Source organism: Phalangium opilio, unplaced genomic scaffold (genome assembly GCF_054372755.1).
Source record: "Phalangium opilio isolate 3A_F unplaced genomic scaffold, DU_Popi_V2 ptg000082l_1, whole genome shotgun sequence".
Classification (NCBI taxonomy): domain Eukaryota; kingdom Metazoa; phylum Arthropoda; class Arachnida; order Opiliones; family Phalangiidae; genus Phalangium; species Phalangium opilio.
Genome location: NW_028324189.1, coordinates 1011394 through 1026140, shown reverse-complemented (window position 1 = coordinate 1026140; position 14747 = coordinate 1011394). Strand labels below are relative to the sequence as shown.

General features: G+C 36.7%; 2 protein-coding genes across 2 annotated transcripts in view; one reads left to right on the top strand and one right to left on the bottom strand.

Annotated features, from left to right (window-relative positions):
- LOC149650709 (uncharacterized) overlaps positions 1–14042 on the bottom strand; it is a 62172-nt gene extending 48130 nt beyond the window's left edge. Inside the window, exon 1 of the mRNA XM_089847331.1 lies at positions 12883–14042. The gene's annotated coding sequence lies outside the window, so the exon portion shown is untranslated. The remainder of the gene's footprint in view (positions 1–12882) is intronic.
- Positions 6752–7849, top strand: LOC149650710 (uncharacterized). The gene is made up of 4 exons (XM_089847171.1): positions 6752–6937; positions 7032–7321; positions 7396–7501; positions 7805–7849. The coding sequence occupies exons 1-4, from the start codon at positions 6752–6754 to the stop codon at positions 7847–7849; spliced, it is 627 nt and encodes a 208-aa protein (XP_089703297.1).
- Positions 14043–14747: the final 705 nt, after the last annotated feature.

Genomic DNA, 14747 nt, shown 5'->3' with positions numbered 1-14747 from the left:
TTACACTGAAGCGGTATACGGCAGTTATAATTTTGAAGAAACGCGAAAATGAACTCAATTTTTACCAAACTTCATATTTGGCGAAGAAAGTGGGATTAATTCATTGATTGCGCACTAATTAATTGACCTCCAATCAATTAACACCATTGATATCCTTTGATTTCTACGCTAATTTCATATAGGTAGGGCGAAATATGAACGACAGCAACACTGAACCAAAATTTTGTTTCACTCCGGTAAACGCGACGCGTCTCCATATTGCCATTTGGCAATTATTAACACAATGATTTTTTATTACTATTATTTTTTTTTGGTTTGAAGAGGAAACTGGTCGGAATGGATTTTTAGAAATAACAGGAATGCTACAGCCCGTATTTACCGCATTTTTCAAGAAACAAAATATCAAGTAACTATTTACGTCTTTGTTAAAGCTGATATGAAACTGGGTGCACGATAAATTATGAACTAGTTGTGATATTGAAAATTTCTTATCTCAAGTAAAATTACAAGTTGCGTTAACGCGAGCCCCTGATTTTACAGATCGAGGTTGTTAATCCGTTCTTTGACAGCCCTTAATGGGAGGGTTTCGATTCTTCTACTAATTAAGACCAGTCTGCATAGTGAAACCATCAGGAAATACCTCCGAATGATTTAAAATTACAATTAGTTTGAAATTTCATGGATAATTTGAAATAAGCAAGTCCTACCAATCACGTAACGCCCTAGCCTTCTTTGTAACAAACTTCCCGTTGCACGCTCCACATCTTGCACCACGATTGTCACATCGCGTGCAATTTTTATCTAATATCGCGCTAAATTTCATTAGGCATGAAGCGTGCCACGAGAATTTTGATAACAAGAATGTAGGGCGTTACCCGAGTGGTTGGAGGTGCTGATATCAAATTACCCATAAAATCTCAACCTAATTTGAATTTTAAAATCATTCGGAGATATTTCACGCTTGTTTCACTATCTTGTAATTAGTAGAAGACTCAATAAAAAAAATCGCTTTATTTTCCACTTCACCCTCAACAATTGAATTAGCTTCTGCGAATAAATATAACCTGTACTTCTGAATCTTTTGTGCGTTTGTCAATTTTTAATAATCTATCCCAGTTTTGTGATTTCCCAGCTCGACTAGTAAGTTATTTACTTATTCTAAAACCCTTAAAAAGGCCGAGCTAAGAGTCAATTTCCTTCAGAATGGAGTTAAATCTTACGTTCCCGTCGCATTTATGGTGATCTTTTGAGCCAGGAATTAAATCTATAAGAATCTTTAAACTTTTCATATATGGTCTGCTAAAGCGTAGCTCACTCGATCACGCGTCATTTTTAATTTAGTCTAAAAGGGACTTCAGTCGATCGGATTTTTTCTTAGGGCTGGAATACGTTCGCGTATTTTTTCAGGCAACGCAATGACCTACTTTCAATTCAATTCAATTCAAATCGACTTGGTGACGACACAAGTTGTTTGCCTTTCAACAAACAAACGTGATTGTTAGCTCACGTTTTCATCCGCGTATAGAGTCACAGCCGATTGAACACTTACACTAAAGCGGTAAAAAACAGTTAAATTTCAAAGAAAAGCGAAAATGAACTCAATGGTTACCAAATTTCATATTTGACGAAGAAATCGGGATTAATTCATTGATTGCGAGCTAGTTAAGTGACCCAATTTAACAAATTTTCCCATTTATTTTCATCAATTATTAAAAGCCCATTGATATCCTTTGTTTTCTTCGCTAATTGCATATAGGTAGTGTGAAATATGAACGACAGCAACACGCAACCAAAATTTTGTTTCACTTCGGTAATTAAGCCGCATTTACACGAGACACTTTGAAGCCGTTTTAAACAGTTTTGCAAAGTATAAAAAGTAATATTACGCTGTTAAAAGCAGAGATCTTTCACGAGAAAATGCAAATATTACTTTTCAAAAAGGGTTAGGCCTGTCCAAAACGGTTCCAAAGTGTCTCGTGTGAACCCGGCTTTATTAACATAATGTTTTTTTAATTTTTTTTGTAAAGATTCCATTTTGGTTTGAAGAAGGAACTGATCAGAATGGATTTTTAGAAATCACTGGAATGCTAGAGCCCATATTTACCGCATTTTTCAAGAAACAAAATATCAGGTGACTATTTATGTCTTTGTTAAAGCTGATATAATACTGGGTGCGCTTTTGTTAACAAAATTCCCGTTGCACGATCTACATCTTGCGCCAAGATTGTCGCATCCCGAGCAATGTCTATCAAATCTCGCGCTAAATTTCATTCGGCATGAAAAGTGCCACGAGAATTTTGCAAACAAGAATTCATGGCGTTACCCTATTGGTTGGAGGTGCTAATATCAAATTATCCATAAAATCTCAACCTAATTTGAATTTTAAAATCATTCGGAGATATTTCACGGATGTTTCACTAGGTAGATAGGTCTTATAATTAGTAGAAGACTCGATAAAAAAAAATCGCTTTATTTTCCACTTCACCCTCCCTTTAAAGCAACTTAATTTTCAGAATTACAAATGAAGGGGAAGCTTTCCAAACAACGGAGGATTTCGCTAACTTCGGGCGTATTTACAGCAAAAATAACGCTACTGGACTTATCGGAATGATTGTGGCTAATGTATTTAATTTATCTATGTTAAAAAATCAATCAAGTCTTTTCTGATTATCGCGTAAAACGCAATCTTGCTTGTGTTCTTTTTTTAGTTTTGCGATATAGCTCTCACCCCAAATGTTTTCGGCTACGATACGTTCGAATACGTCGATTACACGGCTCAATATTTTGAGGCAGTTATTAGAATCTTTTCGGGGAAACCTATATTTGGATATTCAAATTCATTTAAACTTTTCGGAATATTTAACTTGCAAGTAAGATAACAAATAAATAGCTTTATCCTACACTAACTAAGCCTAATAGTTAATTAATTATTCTATTAGATGTGGTTATTAACTCTACTTGCACTCATTTCAATCCCGGCAATTCTAAGCCTGTCTGAGTTTCTTTTGAAAAGAAAAAATACATTGAGCTCAAACTTCCTTGACATCGTTGGATTATTTCTACTTAAGGGTTAGCATTATATAAAGATTAAATTAAAAACCACAACAGAACTATCTTGTGTTAGAACTATCTTTACTCTAAACCATGACGTCTCTAATTGCAGATACTCGCAAACGTAAAATTAAACGGACAATTGCCATGATTTATTGGGGCTTGTGGATAACAGGAGTCTCCTTAGTGGCGACTTTCTTCTCATCTTCACTTTTATCCACAATTACTCTCCCTGACACATTGAAGTATTTCGATTCAGTCTCTGATCTGTTCTTAGTACCCAACACTTACATTAGGATTCCCAAGGAAACACCAATGCATTATTTTTTTATGGTAAGACTAATACCAGATACACCAGGCCTTGCTTCTCGGGACATTTTAATTACTATCCGGGCCGTCATTTTCCAATATGCCGGTAAATTAATCCCAAAAATCCATAAAGCACGTCAATTATTCCATAAAGAAAGTGTTTTTATATTTCTGGCCGCCATTTTTCAAAATGGTGAAGATTGTAAAAATCTTTCTTTGTTTTGTGCCTACTAGTTAAGAGTAACGTGCCTGCAAAGTTTCAGCCTTCTAAGTATTTAAAGCGATTTGAGCTGGATGTTGATTATCACTCTGTCTGCCTGTCAGTCAGGACTTTCACTTACAGATATATTAGGAGTTGACCAAAATTCCAAAGAAAAATCTTATTTTCACATTTAAAAGATTATATTTTGTTTAAACACTAGTAAGTTAACAGATTTATTAATTTTGAGAGAAGCCAACTTCCAGGGGTAGATAGCGTAATGTATTTCCAACGAGCCCCTGTAAAGATATTCGACCGCATTACATTGGTGTAAATATATTTGAATTTCAGGTGGAAAGGGCACTATGTGTAAAGGCTGGGTTTCTGTTATTTATTTATAGTTGTCGTTGAAAACTTTTCCTGACCCTTCAGAGTATATATCCAGTCGTAATATTATCTTAGAGAGTTAGAAAACACGAATACTGTACTACATTAGCACATACGAAACCAATACCCCCAAGCACACCTAGCTAATACGGAAATGTTTTTACGTGATTTGTTTATGCCTCAAACCATAACTATTTCCCTCACTAACATAATATTTAATTAAACAGGAGCGGAATACACCAATGAAACGAAAAGTTTGGGATCAATGCACTAGGTTAAACGGATTCTACAATTTCTTGGAAATTGACGTTAGTCAAGAACTTCAAGACCTACTGGACGGAAAACAAGCCGCTGTTATGGATTACGACACCACGTTTTTAATGATGGACACGTTGGGAAAATGCGAGGACAAGACTAAGTACATACACACGTCGAAAAGCGAGGTTCAAGTTTCACCGTTGGCTTTCATGATTAGAAGAAACTATAAGGGACCAGCCACTGAAATTCTCAAATCCACGTAAGCTATATTATAACTCTGACTAATTGTATCCATTGACAACCAGCTAATTTTTACATTACAGTGTAATTCGCTTATTCGAAAGTGGGAGTCTAAAACATAACGTCAAACTGGAATTAACGAAGAAACCAACATGCTTGAAGATTTTCGACAACCCGAATACAATTCCCGTAATATCTCGAATTAAGCTTTCAAACTTTAGATTTCCCTTCGCTGTGCTTCTCTTCGGAAGCGTTCTTTCACTACTTGTGACTTTAAATAATTTTGTAATAGGCTAAGGTTTTAAAAGTGTTCCAAAAAGGAAAGAGAATTAATGCTTTCATTCAGTTTTACCTTATACTTAGACAAGCTGTTTCACTAAAGCAATGTAGAAACAAATTTACTTAATAATTCAAGTATCGTTCCTTGCCACCATTTAATAATCATCTGTGAATAAATATAATCTGTATTTATGAATCTATTTTGCGTGTGAAAGTGTTTGAATTTTTAATTATCTATTCCGAACGACATGTGGCTTGCCACTTCCAGTTCAATTACAAGTTATTTACTTATTCTGAAACCTTGAAAAGGCTGAGCTATAAGGGCAAAGTCACTCAGTAAATAACTTAACTCTCAAGGCCCGTTCATACTTAAGTTAAATCTTACGTTCAAGTCGATTGCCTAAAGAAATTGGGCTAACGAGGTGGTGCCTTCTCGAAACTTCCCGACGAAACTGAAAATTTTCAAACTATATCCGCGAAAATTTTACGGGTCTAAATAGGCGAGCAAACATGACTTCACCGACGTAAAAGTATGATTTTAGTTTAGTCTGAACGGGCCTTCACTTCAGTCGATCGCGGGTACTTCTCGAACGTTAAAAGATGTTGTTTTCGTGCTGGAATACGTTCGAATATTATTTCAGAGAAATCGTTGACAGCCTTGAACTGTATGATACGCATTTTTATTTACACGTACTTCATTTGCAACACAAATAAACTTCGTGACGAAGTAAGTTGTTCGTCAGAACTACCTTTTGGCTTTCAATAAACTGACGTGATTGTTAGTTGAAGTTTTCATAACGGGTTGAACACTTACAATAAAGCGGTAATGGTAGTTAACATTTATCGAAAAAATTGGGATTAATTCATTGATTACGCGCTTACAGTTAATTGACCCAATTTTATAAATTTTCCCATTTATATAATGCCCGTTGATATCCTTTGTTTTCTTCGCTAATTGCATATACAACAAAATATGAACGACAGCAACACGCAACCAAAATTTTGCTTCACTCCGGTAAACGCGACGCGTCTTCATATTGCCATTGGAAATTATTAAAACAATGTTTTTAATTTTTTTTTGTAAAGATTCCATTTTGGTTTGAAGAGGGAACTGATCAGAATGGATTTTTAGAAATAACGGGAATGCTAGAGCCCATATTTACCGCATTTTTCAAGAAACAAAATATCAGGTAACAATATTCGTTAAATCTGCTATGAAACTGCAATATAAAGCGAAAAGCTATTGCACGATAAATTACGAACTACGATAATTCATGAACTAGTTGTGATATTGAAAGTTTCAAGTAAAATTATAAAATGCGTCAACACGAGCCTCTGATATTACTCAAAGTCGTTGCATACTATGGCAATTTAAGCAAATTTTCAGAATTACAAATGAAGGGGAAGGTTTCCAAGCAACGGATGATTTCGCAGACTACGGAAGGATTTACGGCAAAAATAACGCAACAGGACTAATTGGAATGATTGTGGCTAATGTATTTAATCGATTAATTTTGAAAATATTTAGTATTTAGTTCTACTCATTAGGGGCTTCTTGTGTTTTTCAGATTTGCGACATAGCCCTCGCGCCTAATTTTTATAGCTATGCTGACTCTGAATATGTTGATTACTCGGCTCAATACTCTCAGACAGTTATAAGTATTTTTTCAGGAAAACCAATCAAAGAGTTTTCAAACTCATTTAAACTACTGGAGATATTTAACTTGCAAGTAAGATTAGCGTCATCCAACACTAACAAAGCCTAATAGTTAATTAATATTTCATTATTCTTTTCTTTTAGTTGTGGTTATTATCTCTAGTAACATTCATTTCAATCCCGGTAATTCTAAGCCTGTCCGACTTTCTTTTGAAAAGAAAAAATACATTGAGCTCAAATTTCATTGATATCGTTGGATTATTTCTACTTCAGGGTAAACATTATATAAAGATTAAATTAAAAAAAGACCAACTGGTTACCCAAATCTGTTTGCAGAAACTCGCAAACGCAAAATTAAACGAACAATTACCATGATTTATTGGGGCTTGTGGATCACGGGAGTCTCTTTAGTGACGACATTCTTCTCATCGTCACTTTTATCCATAATTACTCTCCCTGACACATTGAAGTATTTCGATTCAGTCTCCGATCTTTTCTTAGTACCCAACACTAACATAAAGATTCCCATGGAAACACCAACGTACTATTATTTCATGGTATAAGAGAGACTACTTTTAATGATACAGAAATTAAATAGAATCATAAGTTCCCAATCTGAGCTAACCTCGATCGCCTTTATTAATTCCGCAGGATCAAAATACACCGCTGAAAACTAAAGTCTGGAATCAATGCGTTAGATTAAACTCTTTCTTCAATTTCTTGGAAATCGACATTGGTAAAGAACTTCAAAATTTACTGGACGGAAAGCAAACGGCGATTCTAGATTACGGGACCACATTTTTAATGATGGACACGATGGGAAAATGCGAGGATAAGACTAAGTACATTCACGCTTCGAAAAGCGAAGTTTTGGTTTCAGCGACGGCTTTCATGATTAGCAAAAACTACAAAGGACCTGCCACTAAAATTCTCAAATCCAGGTAATATTTAAACCCATTTTAACAACATTTTTTCCCCACTGACATCCGATTGTAAATTAATTTCTCTTCAAAAGCGTAATTCACTTGTTCGAAAGTGGCAGTATTCAACACAACATCAATTTGGAATTAATGAAGAAACCGACATGCTTGGCGATTTTCGACAACCCGAATACAATTCCCGTAATATCTCGAATTAAACTTGCAAATTTTAGATTTCCCTTTGCTGTGCTTCTCTTCGGAAGCGTTCTTTCACTACTTGTGACCTTAAATAATTTTATTATATCCTAAAAAAGGAATTAAGAGTTTCCCTAAACTCACATGGTCGAACAAATGCTTAATTTAAAACTTAAATATTTATCTGTATGTAAACGAAACTTAATCACTCTGTCCAATGTTGCAATGTACTGTACATGTTTACACAAATCAACCAAATAGTGGACAGAAAAGCTTTACTGTATTATTACAATGGATATCGTTCAATAGTACAACAGTACCATGGGTTCCTTGTTAACTCAGCGACTTAAGTAACACTAAGCTTGAGAACGAACCAAGCATCTCAGTATCTACGCGAAAGAGTCAAGTCAAGCACCAGGACTTAGCGTCATAACCACCAAGTTTTTTCTTGAAAGGCTTAGAAAAACATTTGGGAACTTTCTCTCTTTTCATTTTTCTGATCCGGTGGTTTTCCTCTAGCTTTTAAAGTTCTCTAATCCATTACCAAGCCAGGCGATATAAAAGAGTGCTCGGAGGAAGCTCGGGACCCCATGCTAAAAATGTAGCGGTATAAAAAAAGGGGACCAAGAGAAAGTCTCCAAAACTCCGAGGTTTTTCATCCACGTTAAATCGGGGTTCCAACCTCGACGACCTTTAATCGATAAGGCTAATGGGCCAGAGACTAAAAAAGCGTTGCCACCATGCCCGAGTCAGAAAGAGCTAGGCCTTTATAGCCAGTCCTGCAAACGGCGAGCGGAAAAGGCCCAAAAAATGGGCGCGATACCAGAAAAACTAGATTTATGAGAACTTATTTTATATCATGAACGACCTCTGACCTTTCTTTGAAATCCCAACAGCGCAACTTAAACGCAATTGGTTAAGTTCTAAAGGTTCGGAAGAAACCGGTTATGACGCTAGCCGAACATTTCTAATTCAAGACACCTCAACCAAATTAGTGTTTAATAACCATTTGAACTTGGTCATGTATTGGCACTTTTAAACAATAAAATCTTGACATTTTAAAGTTGTTGATTATTTAATTCAGGAAGGCATATAGCTAAGGAATCATGGTGTCCCTATATATCCCTTATATTTACGCCTTGTTTTTGTGACGTCTTTCTAACTGTAATTTCATTGGTTGGTAGTAGTATGCGAGAGGTCAGGGGAGCGCGCAAGGTTCAAAGTGCAGCATACATAATGATTAGTCTAGCTAATCCCTCTAGATACGTTAAGTAAATAGCTACATATTAGCTGTTTAACTAAGATAATTGCAGTTTTTAGAACGTGCAGTATCCCAAAAAACACGTCCAAATTCGATAATACTACTTGTCCTCTTGCAATTGCTCTATTCAATTTCTGAAGATACCAATTGATAGATGACAATACCTACATTATGACCCCGCTTTGACCACAATACGGACGGACACGTAAAGTGGTAAATGACTAAATGTAACATGGTCAGTATATAAAAAACCGTGAAACTGAATGCGAAATAAGTTCTTTTCAAATCGAATTTCGGTACGCAAGTACGGGATTTTGTACGTAATATAAAAACGTGAACTGGGAAATATTTGAAATATTGGGTATATATACAGGAAAAAAAAGAGTATATAGTGAAAAAGAGCGGACGATAGAAAGCAATATTCAATTGAATGGAAAATCCGTCGGCGTATAGATGTACCCGGTCGTTCTTTTTCCGGCAGAGAACATCTCGCCTTTCATTCGATATTTTTGGTGGCGTTTAACAAAAAAAGATAAAAATGTACTGGGGAGACGCGAGGGTGCCACTTAAACGGGATAGAAGAACTTGGAGAATGAAAAAAAAAGAGTATACGTTGACATGACATATTGGCCCAAATGGTTATCGGACATCGGACACTGTGACGAGTCTAAGCCCAAGGGGGAGACACGCGCAAAGACTTTGGACTCACCAACTAAAGGAGTTCCTCTACTTCGAAACAGGACTTTAACACTTCGCGCGTATGATTTAAATACCAGGACACGGGTAATCGACACTGTTCCCAAGGACTAGTATAAAAATAATTCTTAATTCACAGCACCCTTTCACTTGGGGTCAAAAGACGGCAACCTGACCACCGATCAGGCGTCCAACAAATTAATAAAGCGGTTTGGTTTTTGACTTGTGGACTTGTCTTATTAATATTTCAAAGCCCCCTCATGGTATGTTAAGCTAACCACTTCGAAGACCAAGTTACCATCCTAAAACATGGGAGAGAGAAAGATACCCCGTGTCCCTTCTATCTTTCCTGGTTCCACGTTTACCACTTGACTATACCACAGCTGTATATTTAGATTAAGGATAAGAACAAACACTACGAAAATAAATCATATTGTTAAGCGTTAAGGGTGACGAATCGTCCCTGTTTGATAGGTCTAAGTTGAGAGTTGGCTTGGAATGGCAATGCAGCTATAGTAGTATATACTGTTACCAAAGAAGAAGGAAAAAAAATGGGGTGAAAAATTCAAGTTTCCTTCCTTTCGGACACGATGCCACGTATTCGAAATATCCCTTCTTTCCTATCAAATACTAGAAAAGAAACTCGGGGCCCGACAAAGAAATATGTTTGGTTGTTAATCATTCTATAATGTTCGAGTTGGGGCCCACCCCGACCACCACCACCACCGGGACACCCGAGTCATTTCCCCCAGATCTTAAATTCGTATTCGGAGAGAGAGATCCCGCATTGCCCTATATATTGTTAATCTACTTTTCTAGATGTCTCTCTATACAGGGTGTTATAACGAAAGATCCATTTAAACTATTACTATACCTTATAAAATAAAAATAAAAATAAACATTACCAGCAAGACGTTTTTTGGTCTTATTTCTGGTAAATCGGGGTCAGAGGTCATACAACTTTCGGAAAACTCATTTCATTTCAAACCCGTCTGTCTCAATATGGTGGGAAAAGCGTTCATGACCTCGACCTACAATTGGCCCTCCTATTCCTAAACCTATGTGGTTTTATTTACCCCGTCGAGTGAGACCACAACTTTGTTTGTTTTTTTTCCGGGGACACCATGACCCCAACCCCTATTAATATTTACCCCCTACGAACTCTAAACGGGAGTGATTTTTAGAGCTAACCAATTCCCTTAATCAAACCCGATAAATTTCTTTAATTTGACCCATGAATTTACCCTAAAATTATAATAAATAATTATCCCTCAATATTTTAGGGCTAATACTTGATGGTTAAAAATTATTCAACCCCAAGGAGTGTGGAACACCTTGTACATTTTCCTTAGGCAATTTTTATCAGATTCCCCAAGGTTTTTTCCCTTACCATTCTTATACAAGAAGACCATATCCCCGAAATTGAAAAACACTCTGAAATCTATTACCAAGTGGTAAATTTAAAACGTTTAATTTAGTTGTTCTGAAATATTTTTTTTTCTATCTTCTCTCTTGGCGGGCGCTATGAGAATTTTCAATTTATTCCAGAGGGAATTCCTCTCTCTCACTCTCTCTTTTTTTACTTAAGGATTTACTTCTCCTTAGAATATTTTCGTGTCAATTTGAAGTTGCAGGGGATTTATTTAACTAGATAGGTCCGAAGGTTTTCAATTTGGGAGTTTAGAAGAAAAAGTGATGGAAACCGATATATCTTTATTCTCCTAACACTTTGATACTAGGAAAGGTTGCCATATACTAAATAATGCCGAAATGTAATTGATATAACAAGGAATGCATACAGTTAATTGGAATAATTGAGTACCCATTTTCACTCAAATGTTCTATCTCCATTTCGCCATAAGGGCCACTGTTTTCGAGTTAATATTGAATATATAATTTTACGGATGACCCCTTAAATTTAATTAAGAAACTGATTTAGACAATGATTTCTAATTAAATTTAAGGGGTCGTCCCTAAAACACTCAAACCATAACTCGAAAACAATGGCTTGTAACTTCTACCTCCATTTTGCCGTCAGGGCTACTGTTCTCGAGTTATGATTGGAATATTTTAAGGATGACCCCTTAATTAGATTAGAAATCATTGTCTTTCAGGGTCCATCCATAAAATACTCCAATCCTAACTTGAAAACAGTGTCCCTTGTGGCAAAATGGAGATAGAAGATATACATTTTCGACTCAAAACTGATTTCCCAAGACCATTCCCCCTTAATTTATGGCAGACCCTTCAGAAACACCCTGTATATGGCCACAATGATTATTAAATATTAGTTCCTTATATAACAGTTAGAATATTGAGAGATGGCAGCGTACTATCATTCTGTATAAAAGGTTCTACATGAAAGCAACATTGACTGTCGATTCTCTATTGAGGTCTACTAAATTAATAGTTATAAATATAAAGTTTTGGTAAAAATGAGAGAGGCCCCCAGTCTCTAGGCAGCATTTTACGAAGGGTTAAACGAGCTTTATCGCGTTTCAGCCTCCTCCTTCTGATTGGTCGAATAAACAAACCTTAAAGGATAAGAAGTTTGGGGAACGTAAGAGTCGCGGAATTCGTTTTTAACAAGCAAAGAATGATTTTGCGGTCCATTCGACCGGAACTCTGTTGTGAAGCTTTCCTCAGTTTTCTCTTTTCTCTTTCAAGATCTAGTAAAGCTTTCTTCCGCAAACCTTACTCCTATCCTTTCGCTACCAATTTACTGGAAAAGGGTACTTTCTAAAATCCAAAGGGCATGGGGGGGGGGGCGTAGCGGAGTTTTAGGCCTTGGCACATAAATGTCGTTGCAATTGGGATTTGTCTAGTTGCTATTTTTCTCACACGATGGCGCTGCGCGAATTGTAGACTTATAATCGCGATTTATTACTAAACTATTGTTATTTAGACTTAAAACCCTAACTAATTGAACCTTTGGTAACACCCAGTCTCCGCAGAACCCTCGAGTTCTTGACTTTGAAGACCGAGGAACCGCAGGGGAAAATTAAAATACGTCATAGCAAAAACCTAGATAACCCTGTGCCTTGTAAACCCACGGACTCCTCAGGACCTATCTAATTACAATGGTTCCTAAGCGAAGCACCCGTCCTTGACCCTGAAGTCCGGAAGGTACGCGGTAAAGGGTACAATTAACCTACGATCACCTCAGCTTCATTTGAAAACTGAGGTCACCGCCGGGCAATCTAAACAAATATGACTATAACCTTATAAACCTTTGCCTTGTAAACTAACGAATTTCAAAGACTATCTTAAATTACAATAGTTTCTTGACCTTGAAATTCGCAAGCCACGACGAAAAAAGCTCATCATTAACCTCAAGGATTCATGCACTAACCTATTCTCAAGGCTTAATATTAAATTTAATTCACATGCTCATTAAACGAAACCATGCATATACCAGAAATGCCACTACCTTTACGAAGATCTTGAAGAAGTGATAATCCACGTTGCAGTCGTTGAAATATGGTACATCATTCCTTTTTTTCTTGAATCTTGACCCAAGAATTCTTGTACATTCTTCGCCACGAATTGTCTTTTATTATTGCCACGAATCGTCTTTAATCATTGCCACGAATCGTCTTTAATCATTGCCACGAATCGTCTTTAATCATTGCCACGAATCGTCTTTAATCATTGCCACGAATCGTCTTTAATCATTGCCACGAATCGTCTTTAATTATTGCCACGAATCGTCTTTAATTATTGCCACGAATCGTCTTTAATTATTGCCACGAACCGTCTTTAATTTATTGTTGCCACGAAACGTCTTTCATTTATTATTGCCACGAAAATTCCTCACACTCTCGGCATCTCGCGCAAAATTTGGGTAAAAGGCCTAGTTGAAATTAAATGTGTCTCCCTAAAAATATCACAATGCACGGGCCTTGATAGATATAGTAGGCTGTGCGCGGGGAGCCGGGATTCTCGGGAAGACAATGGCGTCCCTTGGTCCCCGTAACCATCGGCGATCGAGTTAAAGTTAGGGCCTAAACGCGACTAACTATAACCATAACCAGATTTCCGAAAACAATAAGCTAACGCTTAAATTACTCAATTTTAATCTATAACAAGCTCAATTAAGATTTAGTAATTAGCCCTCACCTAAAATTAATCTAATTTAAATTAATTTAAACTGTTAAAAAATAAAAAAATTATGCAGAAATTTATCATAGTTACCTTTGCATATTCGGGTGGAAGAAATGGCGCAATAAGTGGGCGAGTCTACAACGGCGGCCGTTCGGGGGGGGGGTGGATAGAAGAAAGCATCGTAGCCCCCTAATGTGAAACCATGAAACTAATTCCAAAAGATTAATCAAGGCCTACTAACTAATTATATTTTCTGAGGCTTCTATCTTTATAATTATTCCTGGAATTAACTAATATAAGTTGACACCTTTAAACTAATCCTATCCTACACTCAAATAAACGGAGCAAAAAAAAAATCAATCTAATTCCAATCATTACGTGGGTAAAAATGAAAATGGTTTTGTCTTACCATAGCCCTCTAGATCACGCGCATCACGACGCAAGCTGCTCGCGCTGAGTGGGCTATGGTCTACCGAGAAACTTGTTGGCCGAAAATTAGTGGCGAAATTATATAGAAGGTTCGTGGCGAAATGAAGCTTTACAGTGACCGTGGAGCAGAGTAGGAAATAAGCACAAGACAGAGGACAATGTAAAACGTACATAGACATATAAAGAGGGTAGACATACTATTGAATGTGGAAAAATCTCGTTTTTAATACCAATTCCCCACGTGCTCGAGAACCATGTATAGTAGGGGCAAACCACTAGTGCCATCTTTGCCATTATTTGAGCCCGGGCAATTTTTGGGCTATTTTTTATTTGAGCCCGGGCAATTTTTGGGCTACTTTTTATTTGAGCCCGGGCAATTTTTGGGCTATTTTTTATTTGAACCCGGGCAATTTTTGGGCTATTTTTTATTTGACCCCGGGCAATTTTTGGGCTATTTTTTATTTGAGCCCGGGCAATTTTTGGGCTATTTTTTATTTGAGCCCGGGCAATTTTTGGGCTACTTTTTATTTGAGCCCGGGCAATTTTTGGGCTATTTTTTATTTGAACCCGGGCAATTTTTGGGCTATTTTTTATTTGACCCCGGGCAATTTTTGGGCTATTTTTTATTTGTTTCCCTTTAGGCTCAAGACAAATACAAAGGGAAAAAAACTAGAAGTTCGCCACTAAGAATAAACAATCTCCGATCATTCACTACTAAGAAGTGCTATGAGAAAAACCCATAAAACTTACGTCAGTGGAATG

Bases quoted from the DNA above. Each gene is read 5' to 3' on its own strand.
- LOC149650710 (XM_089847171.1), top strand. From the start codon at position 6,752: ATGATTTATTGGGGCTTGTGGATCACGGGAGTCTCTTTAGTGACGACA. The intron at 7,322-7,395 runs GTAATATTTAAA...TCTCTTCAAAAG, and splicing joins ACTAAAATTCTCAAATCCAG to CGTAATTCACTTGTTCGAAA. The intron at 7,502-7,804 runs GTAATATCTCGA...ATCGTTCAATAG, and splicing joins ACAACCCGAATACAATTCCC to TACAACAGTACCATGGGTTC.